The 18,370-nt window shown below is 40.3% G+C and overlaps 1 protein-coding gene across 4 annotated transcripts in view; it reads right to left on the minus strand.

Annotated features, from left to right (window-relative positions):
• MAPRE2 (microtubule associated protein RP/EB family member 2) overlaps window positions 1-18,370 on the minus strand; it is a 102,986-nt gene that overhangs the window by 22,780 nt on the left and 61,836 nt on the right. For 3 of the 4 annotated variants that reach the window (XM_061448560.1, XM_061448558.1, XM_061448559.1), the window contains 3 exons: window positions 16,519-16,646; window positions 3,584-3,729; window positions 1,419-1,632 (listed from right to left, as the gene is read on the minus strand). In XM_061448560.1, the coding sequence (XP_061304544.1) occupies window positions 1,419-1,632; window positions 3,584-3,729; window positions 16,519-16,639 (481 nt within the window). In that variant the 5' untranslated portion in view covers window positions 16,640-16,646. The remainder of the gene's footprint in view (window positions 1-1,418; window positions 1,633-3,583; window positions 3,730-16,518; window positions 16,647-18,370) is intronic. The other variant, XM_061448561.1, reaches the window with a different exon arrangement.

The raw sequence follows: 18,370 nt of genomic DNA on the forward strand, positions 1-18,370 counted from the left end.
ATCCTTACTTGGGGAATGGGTTAGCATGAAGTTAAACCCAGGACAAACCATTCAAGGAATAAAGTGTGCATACAGAAACACACTTGCACACACCTATATGCACAAACCTATACACATACAGGCTATCAACCCCAGTAACAATTCTTTGGTGATCATTCTGTTAGAAAAATGTTAGCTGCTCTTCTGTTCATTTAACTCAGTTATCAAAAAGTGGCATCTACTTACTCACCAGTCATGCCCATGTTACACAAACACCAAAGATCAGGTTTAGCCCTTTGGCCTGCTCCAGAAACCCTGTTGTGGTTTAACCCCAGCATACAGCTGAGCCCCCAGAGCCACTTGTCCCCGGGTAGGATGGTAGAGAAAATGAGAAGGGTAAATGTGAGAAAATTCACTTGTTGGGATAAAGATAGTTTAAGATGTAACACACACAAGCGAAACAAGATAAGGAATTAATTCATCACTTCCAGGCAGGCCATCTCCAGGAAAGCAGGCCTCCACCACATGCAATGGTTACTTGGGAAGACCGACACTGCCACTTTCAACATCCCCCTCTGCTTCCTCCTCCTTTCCCCAGCACATTATATGGTACGGGATACCCTTTTGGTCAGTTGGGATCAGCTGTCTGTGCTGCGTCCCCTCCCAGCTTCTTGTGCACCTCCAGCCTTCTCACTGGTGGGGTGGTGTGAGGGACAGAAAAGGCCTTGACTCTGTGTAAGCAGTAACTGAAACATCCATGTCTTACCGACACTATTTTGGTCACAACTCTGAAATGCAGCACCATACAATCACCTGTGAAGAAAGCTAACTCTAACCTAGCAAAAGCCAGTACAAACCCAAAATAAAAACTTGCAAGAGAGAGGTGTTTTTGAGAAAGAGCAATAGCTGTATATTTTTCATTTCAGAGGGCTCGCATACCTGAACAATAAGTGTATAAAACCACAAATCAATAAATCAATTTTTTTGTTTTTCCTTCTGTTCAGCCCTTAAGATTGGAAGCATCTCGCCCACCATAAATAATAAAAAAGAAATCAGCCTGTGCTAGTAATTTCCTGTAAGGGTAGAGGTGTGAGGGAAGAACATACTCCCATTTAATGATCTAGAATACACTTACACATGCCACATCCAGCAACAAGGAGATTAAATGCATTTGTCTCCACTATCAGATATCATTAGGACCCACAACATTTACATCAAGGGTTTAGTGGAGGAGACCCTATGCTCACTACAGCTGGGCCAAACATGATTACACCACAAGAAGTTAACTTCTGCCACCTCAGATGCTAAGCCTAAGCCAAGGCAAAAAGAATGGCCCACGCACATAAGGAAATAATTTTTAACTAGTATTTATGTAAAATAGATCCCAGTGTGTAATTGTCTTCAGAGACGGAAATGGAATTCTTTAGGACGCAAGTTACCTGCAGTTGGAGAGTTTGCATGATGAGACTTCTTGGGCAGGTTGAAGATCTGTTCACCGGGATCTGGTGGGGGAAGAGCATCTTGGCCTTGTCGAGCTTCCACAGGATCATACTCCTTCCCATCGTAGTTAGCGTCAAAGAACTTCTTAAACCATTGGATGAAATCTAAGTTGTCTTGGAAGCGCCCTTTGACCAGTTTTTCCACAGGAATTACCTGGAAAGCAGAATAAAGGTTCTAACAATGTATCACTGCCATTTTTAAGTATAAACATTACATATACCCACTTGTTTGAATAAATCTACCAACTATATCAGTATATATTCCTCCATCATTGTTTTCTTCCTAAAAGAAAGGGAATTATGGTAGATTTGCAAGCGCTCTTAATAGGAAAGAAAACCAAAATAAAACAAAGACCCTGCCTTAGAGATGGCCATACAGTGGGTGAATGTAAGTCTTTAAACAGCTCTTCCACAGAGTCACTCTTTTCTTATTTCACTGTGGCAGTGACAGCCAACATGAATGAAACTGTTCTGGGAGTAAAACTATATTCTGCTAAACAGGGATTTTTGTTTCTAATGGACATGCTACAGTTTGTCATACTGAAAACTAATAATTCTTCAAAACATCCAGACAGGAGTTTCTTGCTCTGTCTCCTATTATTTGAATTACAAAAACCCAGCAGCTTTTCCAAGATATGCTGAAGTTCAAGCCAACCTACATTTTGGTAGCACGTGTTCATCATACAAACTAACCCTGAGGTTTTAACCTTGTAATTTTTTTCCATTCTGTATCTAGCTATACATAGAACACTTTGTGGGCATGCAGAATCTGACCAAAATGCCTATAAAGTTTTAGTAAAACAAAAGAAACTCTATGAGGATGACTCCATATCCTGCAAATTCTTCAGAGAAATGAAACCTCCAAAAGGTGTCTTTGGGCAATATTACAAAACTTAAGGTCCTCAGCCACTGTGGGTAGACAGGGACTACAGCTGCAGAAGGAGGGTTGCCTTGCTTTGCTTAATTCATGCAGCTGGTTAAAGAGCCAAGTTAGATGCACCTTAATGCTTCCTGAATGCATTCATTTTTCAGCTGGAAAAAGGGTACCTAAACCCCTTGCAATTCTAACTTTTGCTCAAGGTTAAGCCAACTGTACAGCATTTTGTAAGTCTACAATACCCCTACAAGGATTAACCTAGCATTCTGTATGCCCTTTCAGGTTGTTCCATTTGTATCTTATTTCTACATTGAGAAGGCATAGGAAGTTTGCTCCCTGCAGAATAACTGACAATGTTAACTTCATTATGTTAACTTTATTAAGCTTTCCAATTTTTCACTAGCAAATTACCCTGTAAATAGAAGCATTCACAACATTTCAGGAAACAATGAGGGCTTTCCAGTGCTTTGTAAAAAGCTTACAGGATTCTCTATTAAGACTGTTTAAATTTCAGAATAAGGCATCACTAAATGCCAGAGCAGACACAGGCAGTGTAAAAATAAAAGTATGATCACACAGCTTTCATTATTTATTTTGATCAACACAGTAATTAATATTGGTGAATCCATCAAACTCTCATTCAAACATAAGCCAATACCTTATGGTTGAAAAAGCCATTTTCTAAGAGGCTTCTTAACTTTACAAGATAGCATGTGCTGTCCAACCAGCTGAATCACTGGGTAAATTATTCCAGCTCTTGGAAAATTTAAATTCCTTAAACTTGGTTTTAGAAAAGAAACACAGAATAATTAGAATATTTCCAAGTTAGTTTGTTAGAAATTCAGGTCATCGGTAATTTTACTGCATCTAAAATTAAAGTTCACTGATAGCAAGGAATTTCTAACACATGGTATTTTATCAAAAGGGTCTCTGATATTAAAATACAACAGGTTAGGCTGCACAATTCCTCAGCAGACACATGGACTCAATTTTCAGTTTGTATTTAAATGGAGCATGCCAAATTTCTTCCTTTGTGGCTAAATACCATCTTCAGATGATAAAAGGTCATATTCTTGACTTCACATACAACTTGTAGCTGTAGTTCCCAATCCAAAATTTGAACAATGGACTTAAAGTATTGAAGTTTGTTTCCTCTATTTTACCCAGTTTATACAACTTTCAAAACTTGTAATGACTGAAATACAATGGGTGATTGTAGGATGCCTACCTTATCCACATTCATTCTTTTAAACGATGCTTGCAGAAGTTTGAAGTTGTGAATGTATTCATGCTCCAGCTTTGCTTGAAACTTTACTTTCTTCAAACTAATGCACCCTGGGAACAACATGTCCATGAACTGGCAGTAAGCTGCTCCTATAACAAGAGAATGCATTGACGTTAATCCAGATGCACCCAGCTAAGACCAAATGGCGTTTAATGTCATTAGCAAAAGGCATGAGCAGAAAGCAACTGTGCTGAATAAGTAAGTCCCTGCTGTAATTTAACCTAGCACTATGCACCCGAGATCTACTTGTCTAATGTACATTGAGCAGTGTGACACATTGATGTGGGCTTTTTCCATTCAATCTGGAAGCATAACACACTGTTGTGCAGCATCTGAAGAACCACCATGACTAATGCAAAGTAAATCTTTCTTCTATTTAAAATGGATGTTACTGGAGTCCCTATACACAGCAGGACTGTCCATACAGTGAGAAGATCATAGTCAAAACGGAAATCTCTTAATAAGCTTGCTCAATCCTCACAGCTCCCTGAATTCAACCAAGTCAAGATCATCTTTCTTCTGGCACTTGTAGGTGAATGCCAATCAAGCCCAAGGCAATCATTTAAGATTATATCAAACCATTACTTCAAAATAAGTTGTAAACCTCCAGCTTGTTAAAACATACTAGCCAATTACCACTCCTCTGAAACAAACATCCTTACTAATTTTCATCTCCTCAGAAAAACATCTAAATAAGGAGAGTTTAGCATAGTCCACCTATAGATTTCAGAAGCTGGGCTGCCAGCTTTAGGCCTCAATAAAGTTTCTAAATTCAACTTTGAGGGCTATCTGAATTTACGCAGCAGTAGGCAGGGGGGTGTGTGCCTGTGTACCTAATCTGGCACAGAGCAGCAAGCATATGCAAAAAAATTCTAAACTCTGTACTGAGTACAGCTAATAGATGCAGCCTTTTCTTGCATACAGGGACTTTCCTCCAACGTTACCATGTCATCGTCACTGGCAAAAATGTCTTCACTGTTGACATATTCAAGCATTTGGAAATTAAGGATGGAAATGTTTGAGGAAAAACAATTTCAGTTGTTCTTCAGAAGAGATATTTCTACAACATGCTTTATACTAGGCAAAGATTCAGTGAAGTCCATTTCTGGAGCAGAGGGCTGCAGGTCATACAGCCCCTGAGCTTGAGCATACAGGGCAGGGAAGTGATCGCTTGGTAACTCACAAAAAGTTCAACTTTGCTTTCACAAAAATGACTTCTGTGCATTTAGTGCAAATCAGTTCTGACAAACAAGGGTTCAAATCTTACCTAACAGCTCAGCCCAGTAACAACAACAATGGTTTTTATTAAGAAAGCAATTCTGCTGAGTGCTCATACAGAAACCAAGTTAACAAAGCAGATATCTGGCTTGCCCAGTTTTACAGGAGAGGCAACAATAACTTAAACTTCAAGACATTTTTCTCCATGGTTATGCATGTGTTTTGACATGACCAACTTTACGCATGAGATAGTTTTCATTCTCTGTATTCACTCAACCATCATATGAAAGGCTAGAGTTCATAACTTCCCCAAAAGAGAAGGCAGAGTTTAAGAGTGGAGTCCAAAAAAGCTTCTCAAAATGCTGACACAAGTTTTGCTAATGACCAAGTTCAAGCTTTACTGCTGAAAACCACTGCCATTTCTTAAAAAAAATCTCTTCATGATGCTTAGGTTTGTGGGGGAAAACTTATTAAGAAAAGAAATAATCTGATTTCCCAAGGATACCTTGTGCTTAGCTGTTTGCAATGGTTTTGATATGATTAACAGTCAAAGCAAAATATTCCCTAAAGGAAAAGGAGCCTTCTGGCAAGTTGCAAACTTCAGATGAAAAATTTGCATCTTTTTATGGAAAGCCATATAAACACACAATTAGTTGTTCAAAACTCATCCTTAGTGAGAGAGCTGGTGAATATGTGGCAACAGGAAAATGACATTACAATTAAAAACACGGATATACAGATCATGCATAGCTTGACTGCACTTATTGATATTTCATTTCATGCAAAAGGATTATTATGCAATCATTTAATTTTATAAACTGAGTTTGTTCCTAACTCTGTCCTTTCATCCTCCCCATATTCCAATTATAAGCTTTACTCTGATATCTACATAACTGCCTGGAGGCCTTGGAAACACGCTGCGCAGTGTTTCATCTAGATCCTTTTAGAAAACTAGAAGCCCGAAGTGTTCACATGCGATTTTCTTCTTCTGCTGGTAATGCAAATTCCTTCTGCATGCCTTTAGACAGAGTCTTACAAGGTTTAAGACTCTAGTTACAGTATTTCCTTGTGCTTCCTTCCCATCATGCTGGCAGTTGTTTCTGTGTGCTTGCCAGCCAGGAGGTGGTCCTGCGTCTGCACAACACTCAAGGGCAGAGAACACTGGACTGCATCCACCTGACAGCATGAACTGGTCTCTGATACAACATCGAAGCTGGCTTCCAGGCTGTTTCCCCAACAGGAGGATTTTATTACTTTGGCAAACACAACTCATTAAAAACACTCCTTCCCGAAGTACAGAGGCAACGTATAAACATGGACTAAACTAAACAATGTAAACTACAAACAGAGGAAACTCTTCCCAACTCCCAAAACAGAGACCTGCTTACCCCAGCAACAGAAGTAAAACTATCATTAACAGTCAACCGGGACTACCTGATATTGAACACAGGGATTATGCACATACTTTAATATTATATAAGTATTTATAATTTAAGATTTTACCCCCTAAAGCTTGTATATGTCACATTGCATCTGCATGCTAAATATCAGCATAGCAGAATGCAGACTCTACTTTATACACTGCCCACGGCTGAGATTTTCTGGAGGCTGCAGAAAGAATAGCCTTACTTAAATGATGCAATATTGCGATACCTTTACCTCACAGGCACAGCATATAGACATGTAGACCTCTGCATACAGGACAGCACTTTAGACTAATTCACTTTAATAAACAATGGAGGTGCATACGAAAGGAATATTTTTAACAGAACATGAAGAAAATGGCTGTAGAGATACTGACATCATGGCTTGTGACATACCTCTTGCATAACTGACATGAACAAAAAAGGATTTTTACGCCATTACATTTTATTCATGATTTTAAAACTTTCCTACATTTTCTGCAAAAAACACACCCTGAATACTAAAAAGACCCTCCAAAACCTAAACAAATCTATACAGGAGTTAAAAACTTATTACCTGTTCAGAACGGCTCTCAATAAATCTGGTTTTATGACCAAAAAATGTTTATGTTCATGAAGATACACACAAACTGAAATAATCTGGAATCTCCTCAAATGAAAGATGAAAACTACAGCTGGTAGCACTGCAGATCAATGTTAAAAACCTCTTCACCTGTATTAGCTAACAAGTGATTTAGAATCACTGGCTAAAAGTCCTTTTGTATTTTGATCTAGAATATCAATGCAGCTACTAATTACAGAAGACATCCACAGGCCAGACTCCAAACCTGCAGACTCGACTGTGTGATTACACTCCCATCAGCCACTACTTTTGTCTCGATTATTGAGCAGTAAGATCGCAGCAGCATCATGGAGTCTGGAGGTGTTTGCTGGGCTTCCCACACCAGGCTCAGGGCACAGCAGGCAGCAAACACCAGTGAGGGGACTGCACCCACCATGGTGGGCGGGCAGGCAGGCATCTGCCAGGAAAGGGAAAGGGATGCTGGGGCAGAATTAAGTCACAAAAGTACAAACAGAATTGAAAAGGTGGCTGTTTAAAGTTCTTACAGTTGAAGAGTTTTACCACATGCAGAGGAAAAGCTGAAAATTTCTACCAAATCTATATAATCAGAATATTTTTACAGCATTTTCAGTTAGAATCTTTCACTTGTCCCCCTTCCAGTAAACAATGCTGAACTCATTCGAGCTTTTGTCCTATACTCTTTTTTCCCTACTTTCCCTTCTTTCCTACATGCAGAGAGTTGTGGCCAATGGCTCAATGTCCGGCTGGAGACCAGTAACGAGGGGTGTCCCTCAGGGATTGGTGCTGGGACCGGTCTTGTTTAACATCTTTGTCGCTGACATGGACAGTGGGATTGAGCGCGCCCTCAGCAAGTTTGCCGATGACACCAAGCTGTGTCCACATGCTGGAGGAAGGAATGCCATCCAAAGGGACCTTGACACGCTTGTGAGGTGGGCTGATGCCAACCTTATGAAGTTTAACCATGCCACATGCAAGGTCCTACACCTGGGTCGGAGCAATCCCAGGCACAGCTACAGGTTGGGCAGAGAAGAAATTCAGAGTAGCCCTGCAGAGAAGGACTTGGGGGTGTTGGTTGATGAGAAAATGAACATGGGCCGGCTTCAGTGTGCGCTCGCAGCCCAGAAAGCCAACCGTATCCTGGGCTGCATCAAAAGCAGCGTGACCAGCAGGTCGAAGGAGGTGATCCTGCCCCTCTACTCTGCTCTTGTGAGACCTCACCTGGAGTATTGTGTGCAGTTCTGGTATCCTCAACATAAAAAGGACATGGAACTGTTGGAACAAATCCAGAAAAGGGCCACGAGGATGATCAGGGAACTGGAACACCTCCTGTATGAAGACAGGCTGAGGAAGTTGAGGCTGTTCAGCCTGGAGAAGAGAAGGCTGCATGGAGACCTCATAGCAGCCTTCCAGTATCTGAAAGGGGCCTATAAGGATGCTGGAGAGGGACTCTTCACTAGGGAGTGTAGTGACAGAACAAGGGGTAATGGGTTAAAACTTAAACAGGGGAAGTTTGGATTGGATATAAGGAGGAAATTCTTTGCTGTAAGGGTGGTGAGGCACTGGAATAGGTTGCCCAGGGAAGTTGTGAATGCTCCATCCCTGGCAGTGTTCCAGGCTAGGTTGGACAGAGCCTTGGGTGACACGGTTTAGTGTGAGGTGTCCCTGCCCAAGGCAGGCGGGTTGGAACTAGATGATCTTAATGTCCTTTCCAACCTTAACTATTCTATGGTTCTACAGTTCTAATGTTTTCTTCCCAGACTGTCCATGCTTATTTTGCTCTGAAGCATGTGCACACTGCATCACAGATTTTCAGTTTTCCTTCCTCCTCTTCCATCTGGAGGCTGATGGATCCACAAATGCAGACAAGTGTTTTCTTGATAATCAAAAATACTTGTGCTTCTATTTAAAGCAACAGGATGTTAAAGGAGAGAACAATGAAGACAAGCGAATCCTGTTTGCTACAAGTTTTTACTGTTTAGTAAGCCTCCCAGAGCAAGATTACATCCTGGGGGGGGGGGGGGGGGGGAGAAAAATAGCTTTTATGTTTATATAAAGGGAAGTATTATTTGCAAACTAACTTCCTTAAACTTACTATAGTTAGTACTTTGTATGCTAATGAAGTATTTCATAGAAATACTATAAGCTCAATTACTGCTAAATAAAGATATGTCCCTTACAATAGAATCAGGTCAATCCTTCACATCAAATGTCGGAAGACTCGGCCTCCTCCCCGGTCATCCCTGCAGTGTGTGGGAGCAAGATTCTAGAAAGTCACATAAACCACCAGCCAATCCAGGAACACAAAGGGCTCATGAAAAGATGGGGCCTGTTGGGGGGGGGCTGCTTTATTTCAATTCTGATATCCAAGCCACAGCAAAAAGACCCAAGTGCTACACTAGAAACGTGCTTAGTATATAATAGCATTCAATTCAGGTTTAAACCTTTAACCAGGCCTCAGTCTGACTTTTCACACTCAGTCTTTGAAAAATATTAAAGCAAACAGATAAACAAACCATTCTAATTACAGCAAAAAGGTACAGTCAGCCTCTTTCCCAAGTGGGATTTTTCAGGTAATCTAAAAACATATCCAGTCACATTAGATACAAATTACTTCAAAGTATTCATTCCCTCCAAAGCTGCAACAGCCTGACCATGCATTTGGAAAATACAGGATGATCCGTATACGTATTAGTCATTGACACTTCAGTTCACTACGGCTGCTAACCCAAATGGGAAAATGCACACACCCGGAATTTCTATTGCTGGGACAACAGCAGCAACAAAAAGAAAGGCAGTAACTTTCAAGGAGCATGCGTGATGTAATAATTTTGGTAAGAAAAGGGAAAATCCACAAATGCCAGCAATCATTGTTTACAGCACAGCAGCACTTGTGCTTGCCTTTTTCCTCAGGCTTCCTAGAATCGCTTCCTTGCGAGTGATGTTAAGGTAGGTACACAGTAGTAGGCTTTTGACTTTGATATCAGAGTATAGATTTTCACTGCGATTTCAAATGTGGGTGTTCTGTTATGGTGTTTATGGTTGTGTTTAAAAGCAAACAAACAAAAAGATGGGCATGTCTGTAAGCATAAAGTTGTGTTATGTATAGCCACACGTTTAAGAAACAACACAAGCCATGTTGAGCACTCCATTGGAGACCACAGTCTTCAAATTCCTATTTGCATTTCAGCAGCGCCTCTGTGACCGAGGACATGGGTCAACACAATTCTACTCCTCCAATTAAAAAAAAACAAAACAAAACAAAACCCTAACAGATTAAGAAGTTTCAGCCTATTTCCTAGTGAGTGTTCAAGCCCACATCAATTTACCTCCTGACTAGCTGTCAAGAAGCAAGCATTTATGGGGCTGTGCATCAGTGAAGCCACTCCAGCCTTAGCTTCACCCTCCCAGCAACACCCTTGGGAGGGCACTTAAAGACATAAGAGTAAAACTGATGCAGGTTAGAGTACAGCCCTGCACATAAATGCATGAGCTGCCTCAGCGAGGGCAGACTCGGTGCCTGCATACCGATGGGAACTTCTGAAAGCAATGTTGCCACCCCCAAAAATAGCCTACAAGAACTATGTATCTCTATCTATCAACAGTCAGATACACATGCATCTAAATGATGTCTACTTCAGAAAATCTTACTCTACACAGGTGTGGCATTTATGTGGCGTTTATGTTTCTGTATAACCCAGAATACTCACTGATCATTTGAAATAATGCATGTTGGAGGGAGGCTTCACTGTGTTAACTTGTATTCTTTTTCTTAAATATGTAAATAGTTAAGCTGCTCATAAATTATACACAGCAGAGTTTTTAATACTTAAATTTTAGCAATAATTTATTTTGGATTTCATTAATTTTTAAATGGGAAGATCAGAACAATTTCAGAAAACACAGTTCCCATTTAAATTAAAATAGCTGTGTAGCTCATCATGCCTAGAAAAAAGTACCACACAAAATCTAAGAAGCTCTTAAGAAAGGAGGGAGATCAACAAGCTGACTTCAAGTGAGTGTTACGAGCAATTAAATAATATTTTTTAAAAAGCAAAAGCCTTGTTTAAATTCTGTTCTTCTTGAATTCTTAATGAATGACATTTAAAAAATATCCGTGGCTGAAAATCTCATGGTACTCCTTTAGAAGCTTCCTCAGAGAGTTTTGGAAATGATCTTAAATCCAATCATTAACATCCATTGTATCCCTCTAATCCTAAACATCATATGGAAGACATTAGAGCGATATTGACACTGAGTATTCTCTGTGTTGCATGACCTCAGGACAACATGCCAGTTCCTTGAAACATGGCTTGGTTACAGAGTGCAAATGGGATCAAGCCATATTTTAATCATGTTTCCAAGTTGCTCTAGAGACCCAGCCTTTGCAAGACTGCAAACTGGAAAACACCCAAAACCACTGATGTTGAAACAAGCTTCAGCTTTGCAGGCACTAGCACACTGGGTTGTGCAGAAATCATGCCGGCACCAAATGCTCCAACAGGGCCCTATAATGCAGATTTTAGCAAGGAAATTATGGGTTAATATAGGCACTGAGCAACATAGAATCATAGAATAGTTAGGGTTGGAAAGGACCTTAAGATCATCAAGTTCCAACCCCCCTGCCATGGGCAGGGACACCTCACACTAAAACACACCTTTTAAGACATGAAAAACCAAATTCTAAGCAGCTAAGTCACAAAATACACTCCATTTGCATGTACTTATACACAAATGACAAGCCGAAGTAGCCCTTCTCACCATCTCTGTGATTGGCCAGTACCCTTCTTCTCCAATCACCTCAGCCCTGCTCAGACAGATCTTTGCTGGGTGCTGGAGAGAGGAGCTGCTCAGGATGCACCATGTCTTGCACACTACTTGCTGCTGCCACTGAGGGCCTGGAGGCTGGGTGGTGCAGGTGGTCACCTTGCAAACAAATGCTGCCAGGTCTAGGGGTCACTGACCACATCCATGGCACCCAGCCCCAGCGCATCATCCTTGGAAGCATAACACCTCGGACACCCTCCACAAACCAGGAATGACCCTCCTCCCTGATGGTCACAGGAGGCTGTAAGGGAGCTATCCCCCTAGTCCCGAGCAGGAGAGGCAACACAAAGTCACGCAAAGAGCATCTGCCCTGTCATCACGCTGCCTGCCTTCCTCCAAGATCAGAGTGGTAAGAGTACCAACAAAATGTATCTATAAAGGGACTATGCGTTTTCACAGAAGGAATGCCAACTGAGATATGGTACTAGCTGCAGCAGTCACCACATGAAAAATCCCCTGTGGCAACACCCAGGGCATCTACACAGGAAGTATCACAGTCTAACGTTTGAAAATGCCAAATCATATGCACTCTTCATAATACGTTTTTTTATAGAAAGCAAGGGGAAAGAGGAAAAAACCTACCCTACACTTAATCCTTGCAAGACAGAAGGTCTGTATGCACTGGAGGCCAGACAGTTTGCAGGTTTGTAATTCTATTGAGAATTTTCAAACGCAGGGGGAGGGGAGGAAAGATTCTGTATCACCTTAGCCTCAAAGTATAGCTATGCAAGGAATTACACCTCAATTCAGGCTCTGTTTTCCTCTCTATATACATTTATCAACTCTAGCTTCCTTGCTTATAATTTATTCAGCTTGCATACATCATGCTATTTCTTTTTAATTCGTATGCAAGCCCTCTATAGACTCCTGCCCGACTCTTATTTTGAATATACTCTCATGTAGCAGCCAGACACTCATACAAAACCCTGTAACACGTTCATTTGGTATTCCCTATAGATGAAAAACAGCCTTAGCAAAGAAAATTAAGTTATAAGCTGTTTAGTCAGAATTCTTTTTAAGCCACTGCATATTTGTTGCAAAAATGGCATGACTCCTAAAGAACAACCAGTGTCATAATTCCTTTGAAACTTCTATTCCCCAGGCATATGGGTGTTGCACATGGGATTCTACTACATTAAATCCACTCAGTTGTTCCCTATTATTTTTCATTCATGTATCAAACTAAATGGTCTCAAGTCTAATGCCCATCAAAAGACAATGCACTATGCCTTCAATTAAACCCATGGATTATAAATTTCCTATTCAGGTTAACAACCTTGCAAGTAGTCAAACCCAGAGACCAAAACCTGACAAAATGACACTCACCTAAAACAAAGGGAACTTCATTGCTTCGAGGTGCTCAGAGAGATTTTCTCTCGAGTTGTCAAAACTAAATTACCAGAGGAGCTAAAGACTAAATTTAGACTTTCCAGGGCTGCATCCATCCATAACCTGGGGTTTTTGGCACATCACTACTACAGCAGGCATTCAGAAAGCTCAGGGGACACTGCACTTTGCTCGGCCTACTTAGCAGAGACAAAAACACATCTAAGACTCCCAAAGAATGCAAATACTTTATGACTAAGCCAGCCTCTTCTTTTGCTGCTCCTCATCCTAGCAGCTCTGTTCCTGTAACTGGCAACTGGGGAATAGGCTGGTATTGCTACAGCATATGCATTATCAAAGCTTCTTCTCCACAATGAGAGAAAGGTCTGATTGTTTTTTCTGTCATTATGAATTGTCATGGTGAGCTTTAGGTACGTGCTGAATAAAGCCTTTATTAAAAGGCAGAATCTCACATTATTCCTTCTTGCTTAAGCTCGGAATGTTCAGAATTATTGCTAGGTTGGCTGCAAAACACGGGCACCCATGAGGTCTCATATGCAGGTGCTGAACACAAGTGTATGCCACATCTAGGTAGCTCACGCCTCCTAAAAATAATGCCTTCCAGCTTTTCATTCAGACTTAACCTCTCCCTTTTCCCTCCCTTGCTTTTTCTGGTCTTGCACTAAGCTTTTTCTGGCCTTCTGATTGCTCCTTATTAATATAAATGAACAAGAACTGAATAGTAATGTAACAGCATGACAAATCTTCATGCCCTTTTCTAAAAAAAGAAGAAAAGGTCTATATGATTTTACAGTAGGTTATAAAAATTCAGTTACAGTGGCTCTGTAGCTCCCTGCTAATGCTGTGAAGTGCTTCATGGTTGTAAAGCATTTCCCACATATTCATTCTCTTTGAATTCCTGGGGAAATGCTCATATTTTATGGAAACTAACATTAAGTTGCATGAAAGCTGCCAATGCTTCAATGAACATCAGCCAAAGGAATGCCAGAATGAATTACGTTGGTCATTCTCAAACTACAGTCCATATCATGCTTGCCGGTGCTCTTCCTGTCAGTTGGTCATTTGTGCTACTGTCCCCATAGTTTCCGTCCTGTAAACTGTATTGTATGTACATTAAAGAAAGTACTTTGAGTTTACATGGTAAACTATATATATATATATGAAATACAGAAAGATTCCCAAAGCTTCTTGTTCATCTATCTTCAATCCCTACATGTGCATGTCTTACATGTGAGAAACTGACTAATCAGTCTCAAATAAAAAGGACCTAGTCCATAAGACTACCGTGGTCTAGTGTCTGCAATAATCTAGCAGTTCTTAGATTCACCTGCTCAGAGAACAAATTCCCTTGGACTATAGGGTACTAAAATGCTCCTTCAGGTAAGGAACTATTAACCCCCATCCAAGATTGTAATGAACAATAACACAAACCTAATAACATGTAAGAATCAAGCTCATCAAACCAAATGGCAAAATGCAAGTTTACAGCTTTGACCTGTAAAAGCATCAGGTAACAATAGCAGTCAATACAGTCCAGGAAGCTCTAAAGGAAGAAAAGATTTAATGGAGGAAGAGCTGAAATGAGACGACCCTTTTTCAGTTTTTCCCTTGTGGTGCGTCCCAAAATCCTCACTGGATGTCACAGAAAAAGTTGTATAACAAACTATGTAATGAAATGGGACAGTGGCTTAGTGACAATTTCCATACTTTTCTTCTGCCTGCCCCATCCGGCAGAAGTCTCTCAATCTATTTTCTTAAATATCTTTAACTCATTGTACTCTGCATAATCTAAATCTTCTTAGATCACTTCTCCCCTCCCTGTTTTGGGAAAGATTTGGATGTTTTTTGGTCTTTTCTTTTCATGGTTTTTTTTTTTTTTTTTGCAAGCCCACACACATTTAACTGAGTGGAGAATTCACTTCAAAAGCTTCCTTTCAACTATTTATGAGCATATAAATAGCTATACAGGAACAAGTCAATAACTGGTCTAGTATACTTCCTGTTTCAAACAATGGTAAAAGTTGGGTATTTTGGGATGAAAATGTCCATTTTCTTGCATCTTTCTATAGCCTGATAAGCCTGTGTGCACGTGTATACCCATATGTCTCTATATATAGCTACATCTATATTTACATATGTGCACACACATCCCCACATGAATGCTTTCTTAATGTATAACTCAGTAAAATACTTAGGCTAACTTCCGGGCACGTAAATGTAACAGCAGCTAACTATAACATTTCAAGTTCAGTAACTCTTAAAAAGGTTATTTCTTGTGTTCTATGCCTTTAATTACTTATTTTATATCAGTTACTGACATGCACTTTAACCTACCCTTTCTCAACTTCAATTTTATAGTCATTGTGCAAGCCTGCAAGCATGCAAACTTGCAAGCATGCAAACCTGCTTCTGCAGCTAACAATTGTTTTTTAAGTTTTGAGGTGTAAGCTATGAAGCTATCATACTCCAAAGATTTTTCTGTACCTTTCAGGGGAACATCTCAGAAAAATTACCTATAATGGCAGGTAAATTCAAATATATGAATGTAAGACCCCACTAATGCATTTCAGCTGGATCAGTAAATGGCTGAAATCTGGTAATGTGGCTTCAGTTCTATGCACTCAGAGCATTGTCTTCTGAAGTAAGATATTCCCAGCACGTCAGTTGTCTGGAAATAGCAATCTAAGTTAGATCTCCTCCAGCACAAACATCTTCAAATTTAAAAATCACAGTAGGAAATCAGAAAGAATCACTCCCCAGGGGCATCTGTATTTTCAGTGAGACATCAGCTTTTGTCTGTGTCATTTCTACTCATCATCTAGTTACAGACCAGTTGTTTAACACGTATCTTGTAGCTGCCACTCTGATTAACCAAAATGTCCAAAGTATTCAAACCATTACTCTTTTTTTTCAAGGCTCATTACCAAAGTTACTTACAACAAGAGTTCAGTTACACTTACAGAGAAACAGGAAGATTTTCTTGACAAACTCTTAAAGCCCTTGCAGCAGCTAGAGGCTCTTTTCCTCAAATTCATGTTCTTCATAGTCACACTTGTGCTCTTTTTCTGCAAACATCAGCAGGGATTTGAGTACCCTCACCAGGAAGGAAAAGGTGCCGGAGAATTTGGTTCAGCTGGGGTGTCGGTTCTCTGTTTGTCTCTTTTTCAGCTATGCCCACCCAATAGCTTGAAAACACAATAGCTTATCAATGTATTATTTTCTTGCTTAGTCAACCTTTTTATTGCTTCTGCGTATCTTCTGCTACATCCGTCCCATTCACCTCTGCATTGTTATGCTTTCTCAAGGCACCTTATCCTTCCATGATTAACATGAACACAAAAACACTTCCTTTGCACGTATATTAGCCTCTTTTCTCAGAGTAACTGGTTTATGTCAAAGCTTAAAGTTATCTATTTTCAACAAATCGGAATTTTAGAGTGGTTTTAAAATAAACATTTGTAGAGCATACCACACTTTCTTACCTGAACAGAGTTGCTCAACTTTTGTGTAGTTTAAAGCTAATATATCATTAACCCATGCGATGATGTCATGTCTGCTCATAGTCTCTTGGGTTATAGAGGTAGAGTACACGTTGACCGCCATTCCCCAACTAGGAAAAAAAAGGACAAAAAACAGTTTTGGCATTTTGATCGCTGTTTTCTGGATACAACAAATTTACACTTCCTGTGTAAGAGAAAGAAAAGCTGCAGCACTGCACAACCTTCTCTTATGTACTGAGATGGGAGATTTAATTTTTATTGGTTGATGCTATATAACCTCCTCAGTGTCCTCTTGGAATATATGAACATATTTCTCTGGCTGTCACTGAATTTAAAGAACATACAAATCTACAGTATTCTGCTTAATGCTAATAAGGTAGGAAAAAAAGAGTAAGACATAGCCTGCAGATATACAGTCAGGATCAGAGACCTGGGATTTGTCACGTAGTGCTGCACAAATATAGTGATCTGACATATATCTGTCAGCTTTTTGCTGCTGCAGGATGATTAGACTGCCTAAACGAGTATTTAATTTTCAGATATCTTCTAGAAGATGCAGCAGTTCTACTACCTCAAATACTGATTTCTCACTGGTTCAGGGGCCTTCTGGATCACTAATTCTGTTTCCAGCGATCACAGAATGAATACCAGGCAATCTTTTTTATCAATTCACCAACTTCTATCCTGAAATTAACTGAGACTTGCACCCACAACCATCTGGTTGGAAAGCTGCTGTGGAGCCCGATTCCTCTAAACTGTTAGGAACATTCCCTCTTAGCTTAAACCCATTTGTTCTTCTGCCAATATTATCCTTCAGCTCTAATGGCTTTTTCTTCCCCAGAGTTGATTTCATAATGTGTTAGGAAAAGCAGTCAGTCTGTCCCAATGCCCAGGTAGTACAGAGCAACCAAATTAATCCTCTGAGTATCTTATCAACTCAGACCTTCACTTCCTGCTCATGCCAGCAGTCCCCCTTGAACATAGCCAAACAGTTTCAAACTGAAACACTGGGACAATGTTTCACCAAGACCTTGTGAAACAGCACTCTGTGCTGAAAATTTTCATAGCCACATCATCGTAAGAAGATTCATCTAGTTAGTTAAGGTCCTTCCTGCAAGCAAGTAATTCATAGTAGCTTCTATCATCAGCCCCCAAGTACACAGACTGGAAACACATGCTGCTGGATTTTACGTTCTGTTATTCTACACTAGTCACGTCTTCCTGTTACAAGACATTACAAAGAGAAAAGATGGGCACATCCAAGGTCATCTCATCGACAGTTTCAAACAGCTGAACCAAAATCATTCATGAAAAGAGTAAACAATGTTCCCAAGACTAGTGGAGTTCAGGAAGTCTGCTAGTAGCAATCCAAGTATGAGATGAATGTATGACTATTTGATCAGAAATGATCAAATAGCCTAAATAGCACCATTATTCTTGTAAAGAAAGGGTTTGATGGGGACTGCACACCTATTTCTCTAGTGACACTGTGTAGCTAACACTTAACTGGCTAGCTTTGGTGCCAGTTCTGATACCTCAGCCTTGCACCTCAACTTCCTCTCTCAATGAAGGAGAGCAGGAACTCTTCCGTGGGATCTGAGGTCTGCACTGACAATTTGCAGAGGTAACCATTTGAAGCTTAATAGACAGTTCTGCAGAAAACACAAAGACCACAGGGGTTAACTCTGCCCATAGTGAGGTATGCTGGGGCAACTTAGGTAAAATGTGTGAAAAAAACCCCACCAGCATGAAACTTGACTCAGTAACACGTAAGTATATACGGGCCTTCTACACACTCCTGTATGGGCACTTCCGAACTACAGATCAAATCAGC

This window comes from Pezoporus flaviventris, unplaced genomic scaffold (assembly GCF_033815535.1).
Source record: "Pezoporus flaviventris isolate CSIRO_AGI_PZ_B2104156 unplaced genomic scaffold, CSIRO_AGI_Pfla_v1 ptg000007l, whole genome shotgun sequence".
Taxonomy (NCBI): domain Eukaryota; kingdom Metazoa; phylum Chordata; class Aves; order Psittaciformes; family Psittacidae; genus Pezoporus; species Pezoporus flaviventris.